The 11,483-nt window shown below is 38.8% G+C and overlaps 1 protein-coding gene and 1 long non-coding RNA gene across 2 annotated transcripts; one reads left to right on the top strand and one right to left on the bottom strand.

Annotated features, from left to right (window-relative positions):
• Positions 1 to 1,776: 1,776 nt before the first annotated feature.
• On the top strand, positions 1,777 to 8,891 carry LOC134287658 (uncharacterized). The gene is made up of 2 exons (XR_009997435.1): positions 1,777 to 2,120; positions 7,837 to 8,891. It is a non-coding gene; the product is annotated as an uncharacterized LOC134287658 (long non-coding RNA).
• Positions 8,395 to 10,845, bottom strand: LOC109427739 (peroxidase; the record flags this gene model as incomplete). The annotated part of the gene is given in 1 exon segment (XM_019703337.3): positions 8,395 to 10,845. A coding segment is annotated over 1 exon segment (1,986 nt), but the record flags the coding sequence as incomplete, so codon positions are not given.
• Positions 10,846 to 11,483: the final 638 nt, after the last annotated feature.

Genomic DNA, 11,483 nt, shown 5'->3' with positions numbered 1-11,483 from the left:
TACTTGAAATGTGTCGATTTCTGAATGCTGTTTGATTATCTAGGTGACTGTGGGAACAATATTCAAAAAAACACGACAGCACTGCAATGTCAAATGCATCGATCTAAGCGTCTCGTACAATCGAACTGCTGCGGAAGACAAAAATATATAATAATCAACGTACAAGATATCTTGTTACAGACTAATAATAATAAATAAATGCCTCATTTTTACGTTGATTACGTCTCTTGGCACTCAATGTTAAACTACATAATTCTATTTTATTCTATTCTATTTTAATTTTATGTGATTCATTTAAAATTTTGATTCTTTAATAACTTGGTTGTCTAAACAGTTTTAGCCATGATTTATCCCATAATCCGAACAAAGTTCCGAGTCAAACTATGACGGGCTGAAGGCGTTTATTTGACAAGTGAAAAGCACATTGTTCAGGAACATATGCTTATCGATACATCAGCTTAATAAGATGCAGACAAATGTTTTGTTAAACTCTTTTGTTAAGGAATCAATGCTTGTCGAATAAATTTCTTGTTAAACTTTTGAAAAGTGTTTTAATTTATCATTGTTGATACCGATGAGGAAAGTCGAACATTGACTATTTTCTCAATTGAAAAATCATTTAAACAGTAATGTGTAGATCATAATTTTAGTTCAGCTATAAATACCATTATTAAGCAACAATTCAGCAAGCTTACTTGTTTGTGACTTGCAATTGTTAGTTGGGAAGAACCTGTTTTGCAGAGCTACCGAAGTTGCATTTATGTACAACTTTGCCGTGATATTTGGAGCATGGGAGCATCAGTTTTCCCTAAGAGCAGCTTCGCAACGAATAAAGCGTGAATGTTTCTTCGTCTTCTGGCTAGCGATTCCATGCCCAGTAGCGAGCATCGGCTTTCGTATGGAGGAAGGTGAACCGGGTCCGTCCAAGGAAGGTGTCGTAGCGCGTACCTGATGAACTTCTTCTGTATTGCTTCAATACATCAGTGTGTGGACTCCATACAAGAGCTGCTGTTTCCAGAATTGATCGCACAAGAGAGCAGTAGAGCGCCCTAAGGCAGTAGAGATCACGAAACTCTCTTGATGACTTCATGATAAATCCCAGATTTTTACTAGTTTTTGCAATAATACTGTTGTAATGGTTGTGGAAGGTCAGCTTGTAGTCCAGTAGGACTCCAAGGTCCTTGACAACCAGTTCTCGCTTGATCAGTTCATTTTCAAGGGTGTATCCATGTAGTATTGGTGATTTCTTCCGGTTGAAGCAGCTGTAATGCCAACAATTCTTATAACGACCCAAACATATTTTTAATGAAGACGGAAAAAAGTGACATCACAGACGTAACGCTCTGATAATTGCTATCGTACATCGATTTAACAGTTTATTTGAAAATTTGATGGTTGACCATCTGCCCATCCGCAGCGCTCGCATCGTTTTTGTTCGAGTTGGACGTTTGCTCACTACTGTCACTTACTTGATGGTTGCCCAAATCCAGTCCTTTTAGAATTGGGCGAACCTGTTTCCGAGACTAAAATTTGAATCGAAAAATGTTCAAAGTGTTACGTCTGTTTGTCTGTGGTGACATTGTTTTCCTTTCGGCATTCAAAAACCCGACAATGTTCCTTCTTTTCAAACAAGCCTTTTCTTAGAATTTAGGCAATTAGTACAATTATTGAAATTATAACTGCTTTTACATTACAATTGAGACAAACGGTTCCTACACTCAACAGCTATCTAGACTGATCGAGAAAAGAAGTTAGGCTCGAACAGCCGACAAAAAGATGAAATAGGGTAAGTGTGCCGATCGTTGTGGTAATAAGGTAAATTAATTCAAAAAAATATGATCGTACCATCTAATGAACGGTTTCAAAACGTTAGTCAGTAGTTTTCTATCCATATTTGCTGGGAAAAATATGAAAACTATCGTTTCTCTCTGTTTTCGATCAATAATCGCATACCACAACAATAGGCACACTGTTCCTATTATGGAGGTAAAATTTAATTTCGGTTCCTAATGTTGCGGTATCCCATTGAAATCATATGGGATACCGCAACATTAGGAACACTACCGCAACAATAGGAACACAGCAGCAGAAATATTAAGGAAAATATATTTTTAAACTAGGTTTTTGGGCAAAACTTAAGCGTTAGCGTTAGCGTTAGCGTAGTTACGGTATACTTCGTAGATTGGATACTAACAACATTCATGTACCTTTTGCTAATCTTGCTCGGATTGCTTTTCGGAACAAAGCTGGGGAGTTAACTTCGCTCCAATCTTATGGCTAGTTTCCACTTGATAAGTACTGTGTAAAAGGATAGGACAAGTAATGCTCACGTAAAACTTTTGCAATCAAAATTACTTAGGCGTTCGCAGTTGATGAGTAATTCACAGCCAGAAAGATTTGCCAACAGATGGCACTGTCATGCGATGCTGTCAGTCATGTTGTTGATTTTCCGTACGGAATAATATGTCGATGTATTATTCCGTGAGTAAAAGGGACATTTCTCTTTCTTTGTGTTTCTTCTTTCGCGCCTGCGCGTTCACAGTGTGCATTAGTATTTAGCCGTGTCGCTCTATAATGTGTGCTCCGAGATTGAATTTCTTGAGGTTGAATAATTTGCCGTTACGTAGTTTAGAAATTTATAGACACCCCAAAACTGAATTGTTTATAAATAGTTCGACTATTGAAAAAAGTAAATAGCATTTGAGTTTAGCTGATGAGGAGACAATGATTCTAAAAACTGTTGCATCATAATCATTTCATTTCGTTTGTTGAATAAAATGTTCTATGGTGCACTAGAACCATGAGAAGTAAAGACTGTATTCGATGAAATTTGGACACCGTGTGTACTATTTTGTTTGTACAACTGTCATGACTGTTCCGATTTTTATTAGCATTTGAAACTGTAAAACCATTATAAAAACTGTTCTTAGCCAAATTGCTTGAAAACTTTTCAAGTTATAACTGTGTGAATTTCACGATACAAAAAAAAAAGGTTTTTGCTTATCGTGACTTTGTGCCACATATACGGCTATAACTTTATTACGGCTAGATCAAATTGAATTAAATTTGTACACAATATTTCTACATGAATACTTTATAAAGTATAAAGTAAATACTTTATAAAGTATGAATACTTTATAAAGTATGTATACATACAGAACAGTTTTGATTGAAATCGGTTCAGTATTTTTTAATCTAGAGCTATAACGGTGAAGAAGTGATATTTTCTAAAACGTTCGTTTGCTCAAACTTCTCAAATGGCAAAATTCTTGTTTCAACGATATCTCCACCAATATTCAACCGATTTTGATGAAATTAGTATATTATTAGCTTCACGTAATACACTATTCCTGGTAAAAAATTAGTTATTTACCATTTTATTATGAAATCTTTCTGAATTCCAGGAATTCGTTCCGAGATCCCTACGAGAATTGCTCTGGGATTCCCTCAGAATTTCTGCTTGGGATTCCTCCAGAAATTCCATCCTAGATCTCTCTCGAAATTAATTCAGGATTGCTCCAGGAGTTCTTTCTGGGATACCTAAGGGAGTTCCCTCAGATATTATTCCAGCAATTTGTTTAGGATTTGTTCAGAACTTCCAGAAGTTCTCTCCAGGATTACTCCTGTAACTCCATACGGGATTACTTCAGAGATTCCTTCATGGAATTCTCTAGAAATTCCTTCCGAGATTCCTCCAGAAGATTCCTATGAAATTATTTTAGAAGTTCTTTCAGGAATTCTTTCACGAGTTTTTTTTTATGATTTCTCCAGAACCTTTTGGAATGTCTTCAGATTTTTATCTGGGAAGAAACTATTGAAAGAATCTCTGAAATCGCTCGTGTAGATATTCCCTGCAAAACTGCTGGAGATATTCCTTAAGAAGCTGTTGGAGGAATTTTATAAGGAACTCAAGAGCAAGTCTTGGAGTACTTCCATAAAGAATAAAAAAAAAACTTCTGGAGTATTTCCATGAGCAAAATTTAAGAAACATCCAGAATGAATTCCAGAATATGTAATCTACAAGGAATCCCAGTAGAAGTTCTTGGAGGAATCCCGGAAGGATATCCTGGATAAATTATTGGATTAATCTTAGAAGGAACTCCTGGAAGAACCTTGACTTATTTTCCAGGAGTCTGGAAGTTCTGAAGAAATTCCGGAAAGAACTTTTGAAAAATTCCCGGAAGATACCCCGGGTAAAATTTCTGGAGAGGTCCCTGATGCCACCCCTGATGTAATCTTAGAAGAAAATCCTGGAGAAATACCAGAAGAAACTATGATAGGAACCCATAAATTTACTCCTAGAGGAAACCTAGAAGGAGTTCCTGGAGGAATCCCGGAAGAAGCTAGAGGAATAACAAAAGGAATTCTTTGAGGATTCACATGAGAAACGTCCAGAGAAAACCTAGATGAATCTCAAAAAGTTGTATCTTAAAAAGAAATCCTGGAAGAATCACTGAAAGAACTCCAAGACGAATCTAAGAATGAATTCCTATAGAATTCCTAGAAGGAACTCCTGAAATGATCCCGGAAGGAATTCCTGCGGCAATCTCCGAATAAATATCTGAGTGAACCCCGGATAAAAAATACTTAAGAAATCCCGGATGAAATTATTGTAGAATAGTTTGAAAAAAAAACTCCTGGTAGAATCTTAGAAAACACCTCTGGAGAAAACCCTAGAAGATGCCAAAATAAAAAAAAAAACAAAATAAATAAATCCTGAATTAGAAGGAACTCACGGAGGGATTTTTTGTAGAACTTCTAATGAAAATCTCAGAGACATTTTATAAGAATCCCCTGCGAACTTCTGGTGGATTTTTCGGTGGAACATCTGGAAGAATTTCAAGAGGACTTTCTGTGAAACCCCAAAGAAAAAACCTTCGTACGGAATGCCAAAAGATTCATCACAAAGAATCTTTCGTGGATCTTCATTAACCCTCCTTTGGCATTAGGGTAATTTTTGACCCAAACCGTACACTACGTCAGCGAGCTGCTCTCAACGTGATGCAAAAGGAAGGTTAAATTCCCCGTGAAGCTTTGTCCTACCTCGTATTTCATCTAAAACTCCACAAGGTAACCGTCAGAGTCCCAGCCGAATTTCTCCCACCGTAGTCCGAACTCCAATATTGCAGAATTTATAATTAGTATCCAACCATAGTTCTCGCTGTAATACCATTAAAAGTTTTTTTTAATTTCTTTTTATTTGTGAATTTTAATTTAGGCTAATTCTTCACACACCCATTAAAAGTTCCCTCAAAATCCCAGCGTCTCTCATTAGCATTTCCCTTGGAACTCTGTTTTGAAATCTCACTATCTGGATTTTCCCCATACGCACGGGTAAAAATCCGGAACCCGAAACTGGTAAAATGCGTCATGATTGGGCGATAAATGTATGTTTTTATGTTATAAATATACACCATGAAAAATCGGCATGATATCATGACGAGTTTTGCCGTGACATAGCTTCGACGCTACATTTCTTTTGTTTAGTAAAAATATTTATAAATTTGCGGCATGAAATCATGCCGCATGTACAGTGTACACTGCATCATGAAGAAAATTTATGGAATCATAAGCCTTATTCATGGAACTCGTACATATCGTTTATGGTTTTGGTTCCATTGGTAAAAATTGCCAATAATTATAAATTTTCGGCATGAGGTCATGCCGCTTGTATAGCAGAAATATGACGAAAATTTATGAAATCATAAGCCTTATTCATGGAACTCGTATTTATCATTTATGATTTCCATCAAATGGAAACTAGCTACAAATGTTAAACTAAATTAACTTCTTGTTCCAATTACTTTTTGGTAGTTCTTAACTCCGGTAGCATAACTTATGTTGCATGATGGGAAAGGAATTTTGATCCTCATATCAGTTATTTAAATAAAGCGCCGTCATAGGTAATAAAGAAACATATCTTTTATGGGAGGTTTCTGCAAACCATACGCCCTTCCTTTTTTCCTGCTGTTCTTTTTGCTGAAAAATTAATAAGGGTAGAGTTGTACACTTTATGTTTATTTAAAGAATACTTTGTCTTACCACGAAACACAGCCACAGTGACGACGTTGATGGGTGGCATTTAATACAAAGCTCGCACCCGTTTGTTTCGATGCATTGCTTCATGCCGCAGTTTTATGGCTCAGCGGCATAATCCTATGACTCAGCGGCATGGTTCTATGACTTGTAGTTATGTTATCATGAAGCGGCATATTTTATGATTTCATAAATTTTTCGTCATGTTTTGGGTTCCGGATTTTTACCCGTGCGCGCGCAAAAATTAAATTTAAATTTCAATCACACTTCCTGAGGAAACGAACAAAATTTCTCTAAGTCCAAATCGTAAACAACAAGGCCACGAAACGACGAAACGCCACACGAACAACGAACATTTTATCTAGCAACCGCCGTATGCAGTGCCCTTTTCTTCACATCCTTCTTACAGCATCGTTTCGTAAAAATGCTGTCGGTTAAACAAATGTCAAAATTACTTACGGAAAAAGGAGGAATTTTACTTGAGCGCTCTACTTGGGAACTGGAAACTTACCATTATGCAAGAATACCAAAGCACAAATGTCATTATTCCCGGCCACGCCCATCTTTACCGTAACTTGGGATAGGGGAAGGAAATGTTGATGTAGCACTTATATAAGAGGCCTCCGACTCAGTGACACTCCCATAAGTACTACGGAGTGGGTGGTTGGAAGATGTATTATGTAGGTCAAGGATTCGCCTGAAAAGCTGGCGATGGACCCACGGCATTGGTTGTTTAGTTGGTTAAAATTTAATCTTTTGAAAGCCGGCAATCAAAAGAATTTTTTTTTCTATTTATTGTTTAAATAATTATGTTTCTGCTCAGTAAGAGGCCCAAGCAGAACCGATCCCTCCAGGGTCATCGGAACATTACAATAGATATTTAAAACGCGTGAAAAAAAAAACTGGCGATTCGAGAAAAAAACAACCTCAATTTACATAAAAAAAACGCGAAAACAACGAAAAAAAAACATCTCAATTTATTAAAAAAAATACGGAAAACGAGCTGAAGAAAATAAAATCAAAAGATATTATTTTCTATTTATTGTATAAATAAGTATGTTTCGGCTCAGTGCGAGGCACAAGCAGAACCGATCCCTCCAGGGTCATCGGAACTTTGCAATAAATGTTTAACACGCAAGGAAAAAAAAAATGGTGACTCGAAAAACAACAAAATAAAAAAAAATAAAAATAAACAAAAAAAAATCGCGTCACACAAAAACAAAAAATATCTCAGTTTATCTAAAAAAAAAAACAAGATCGCGTAAAACTAGTAAAAAAAAACCATAGTTGGCGATCCGAAAAAAATCAATTTTTCTAAAAAAACGCATCTACACCCGCGACATTACGACACTCGGCTCGAATAAAAACGACGCGGACAACGTGGTCTACCCGCCACCGAATGATAAGGTTGCTTCAAAAAATAAGAAGGGTGTTTCGTCTTCCCGACTGCAGGGTTGCCCGCTTGTACATCTGAAATAGAAAATAGTATTAAATGGTGATAGCTCACAACAGTCACATAATTTACGAAAATAAATCTCTCTACTCTATACATAGACAAAAATTACCTGAATCCTCCTGAAACAAATGGTTTATGAAGAATGAAAAACATAATACAAGAAAAAAATAAATAAATAAATAAAAAATAATAAAAAATAAAAAAATTTGAACAAATTATGATCTTGAAATTTTCCTGCATTTAAATTAACAAAGCTAAAAAAAATTACGAGATCAGAATTTGTTATGGTAGATCTTACACCGTAACGCACCATTATAAGGTGATCTACCCACGTTACGGGGTAGGTTTTTGGGCAAAACTTAAGCACACAAAAAGTGCAATCTTATAAATTAAGCATAATACATCTATTAAAAATGACTTTTGGTAACATTTCAGTCGAAAAAGTGCTCAAATGCCACTACCGCAACATTAGGTACTACCACAACGAAGGGAACAATTACCCTAGGTATGCAATATGCATATGTCTGCTGCACTATCAAAATTACCCTCATTATTAAAGTTACCTCGTTTAACGGTATTTAAAATTGTTTTTTGAACCAATAACGGTTTTCAATTCAATTATTTGTTTCAATAGTTGATTTATTCAATAGTGAGAATATTTTTCATTTTACTGAAGGAAACCGATGAAGTTGGATGTGCACAAACGATGAGGTAAGTTTCATTGCCGATTTTATGAATTGTTCAAGTGACCTTCCAGCGGCATCTCCCGTTCTAGCCATTAAAAATACTGTTTATGTCGGCACTTCGCAGAAGCAGCTCTTATCGCTCTATTTTTCTCCCTCCCGTTGTCATCGTGCGAGGCGTCATCATCGAAGCATTGAGAAGCAAACAAACTGCGCCGATCAGTCTTACACACACTGACTGGTATGTAAACGAGCTACCCCGAGGAGCAGCTTATCAAGTTTTATTCAAGAGAACAAAATAAACACTACGTAGTCTATTCACTAAACTAACAGCTAAATCGAGCCAGAGGTACACGCTGACGAGCGTTTCTGAATCCTACCAGCAACAGTCATATGTATGCGAATGCGATGTAACCATTACACAGGGTCGTTTAATGTGTTAAGCAAGAATTTCGTTTTCGTTTCAGCGCGATATCACCGGTATGGCTTCTTTCTTCTCCGATCTATGAACAAGTCTCGTTCGTTTATTAATGGCATATACCGTCCGACTATGATCGTAACCGCAACTTTCATAGCGTCTTTAACGAGGCACTACTGGATATCACTTCCTTGTCCAAGTAGGACGACGGCGGCGTTGTCATCATCGGAGCCGTGCGAATTAATAGCTTATAAATAATTTATGGCCTAGTGGTGTAGCGCCTCCCGCAGGGTGCTCAGATCCAGCGTGGGAAGCTGTGCGCAACGCACCAAAGGGTTGTCGACCGCCGGTAGGCGGAAAATGTTTTGCTGCACTCGAGACACCTGGGCCGTATCGCACAGGAATCGAGCTGCCGAGTAGTTGGCCAGGATGTGGTCAAATTGAGATGGATGATCACCGAGGGATTGGGACATTTGGTCTTTGATGATGCAGGACAGCGTCGGACCGACTAGTGCTCCAGACGTGGTGGGGATCTCCGCGATCGCTCCTACGATCAAATCCACGTCTTGAGCGGATGAATAGGCATTCTTGAGTTTATCTAAGTCGGAAGGATTTATGACTCCGGAAAGGTCGTCCCAAGAGTCAACTCTTTTACCGGTACAATGTTTGAAGTAGTTTGTGTAGCTACTCAAGCCATGATCGCGACCTCGTTGAATATCCAGTGCTAGGACGTCCGTTCCCACATTGTTCGTTTTGAACAGGAGATGAGCCATGTCGTCTACATAGCTAGTGTCCAAAGACATTGCATTTTGCTGTAGGACAGAGCCAACCAAATGATTAAAATACTCCTTCTTACGTAGATCTTTTGGTTTGTAGAACAGGTCTTCCATATCAAACGACGAATACTTTCCGGTTGGTGATGGGCTTGAAATTTCTCCGGGCATCATAGAGTTGTAGAAACGGATACCTGCTGTTGCAAACTCGTTACTGACTCTCGGTTCTTTGGCATGGGATGGGCTGACCTGACTAGCACTTCCCAATACGATGATAGCCCATTCGCGGACAACTTTTTGGTAGATTTTTATGTTGAATTTTCTTGCCATTTGGAATAGGGCTTCGTCTTCCCAGTCGGGCTTCACTAAAGCCAAGTGCTTAGCAATGCGGTTATGTGATCGCAGGAACAGCGTATGGAGAAGAGTGATGAACGGATTGACGTTGACTCGAGTATCTCCTGACGAATAGCAAATGGCATCAACTGTGGCGTTGACCACACACAGATTCTTGTCCTGGCTTTCCGGCAGATATTCGGTGGAATCGAAAGATTGAGAATTTAGTTTTCCTCCACGGCGACTTCGTAGTGGCATAGTTTCACTCTCATGGTTTCCGTAGATTTGGGATAGATCAAAATGGTTGGTTGCCTGATTTAGCTGATTGGCAGGACCGAAGTTACACGTATCTCCTAGGGATAGGGCGCTGCGCACATAGTTCAGACAGGTTACATGATTCTTTTGATAGTAGGAGTCATTGGACGCGACTTGTAACGGTTTGCAGGCGGGATGGAGATATCGTGGCATGACTGCGCTGTATTCAGTTGTACAACATTCAATGTCGGTTCCGTCATGCATAGTTTGAACGGTAGTCTTGGCCAAGTCGTGTTCTATAAACTGGGTCCACTGGACCAACGCTACACTGTGTTCACTGTCCTTATGAGTTTGACCGAGAATGCCATGGAATTTGCTGGAAATTGATCTAGGATCAGGGAGTTCACCACCCGCAACACTTTTCCTAAAGCTATAAATTCCGTCACGGTAGCTTGCAGGCAATAGTCTCCGATATTCATCGTTGAACGTCTTGTCAGCCACTATTTTCTTGCATTTGTCCAATAGTTTGCTTTGTGGTATTAGCTTGTGGCTCAAATACAATCCACACTCGTACGATGAAATCCTCTGTGGCTTGCAATACGTATTCAAAAAGAATGATGTTGCCTTAAGTACGGTTCTCGAGACATAGTCTTGCTTCTGGGTACTCAGTGTCGAGTAGCCGTCGATGGATTGTGCGTACGAAACGCTCCCTTTGGCCACCTTCACTCGAGCGCCCGCAATGGCTGATTCCATGCGTTTGGATTTTTCGATAATGTCTTCCCCAAACTTCACAGCTTCCAGCAAATTGAATTCCGTAGCAAGTGTGTCCAATCTATTCTGTACTCGGAGATCAACATCACTGAAGGGGGCATTCCGATTCGCAACCAGGGCAAAGCAGCCCAGAAAGAACGCCACGAAAATCATTCTTCCTGCTAAGGACTCCATGTGCTCAGCTTTCTTAAATCACTTCAAAGTCTACAACTTTATCACTTTCTTTGCACTGCCATTCACCTTTGTCGTGTGCCTTTTCTTGCAAAAAATAATCATTAAAAAGGATCACGCGCGCGACGCATTACGAGCGACTTCGCCGTTGTCGATTGTAACTTCTCAACCACTGGACGACCGATGGATGACTAAAACCGCGAGAGGCGCGCGATTGCTAGTGAGCCGGTAGGGATTCAAAACCAGCCAACATCATCGTCGCCATAAGCTATGAGCACCACAGATCATCTCAACAACGTACGGCGGCGGCGAGCTTTCGTCATCAATGCCTCAATATGATGTTTTCCGATGGGGTAGAGCAGAGGTTCCCAAATTTTAAAAATATTTTCCTTGATTTTAAGCAAAAAAAACTAAGGCATGGCATGTATGTATTTTTGACGGCGTATACAGTAGCTCATTAATTTTCTACACTTAAATCCTATACTTATTGTATCCAGTTATGCTCCTTCAACACATGCTTGTGCATTTTTCAACACACTAATCATTCTTCTTCTTCTTGGTGTAACGTAAGCTTAGCACTCTACATC

This window comes from Aedes albopictus, chromosome 2 (genome assembly GCF_035046485.1).
Source record: "Aedes albopictus strain Foshan chromosome 2, AalbF5, whole genome shotgun sequence".
Taxonomy (NCBI): domain Eukaryota; kingdom Metazoa; phylum Arthropoda; class Insecta; order Diptera; family Culicidae; genus Aedes; species Aedes albopictus.
This window is presented reverse-complemented; position numbering and strand designations above follow the sequence as displayed.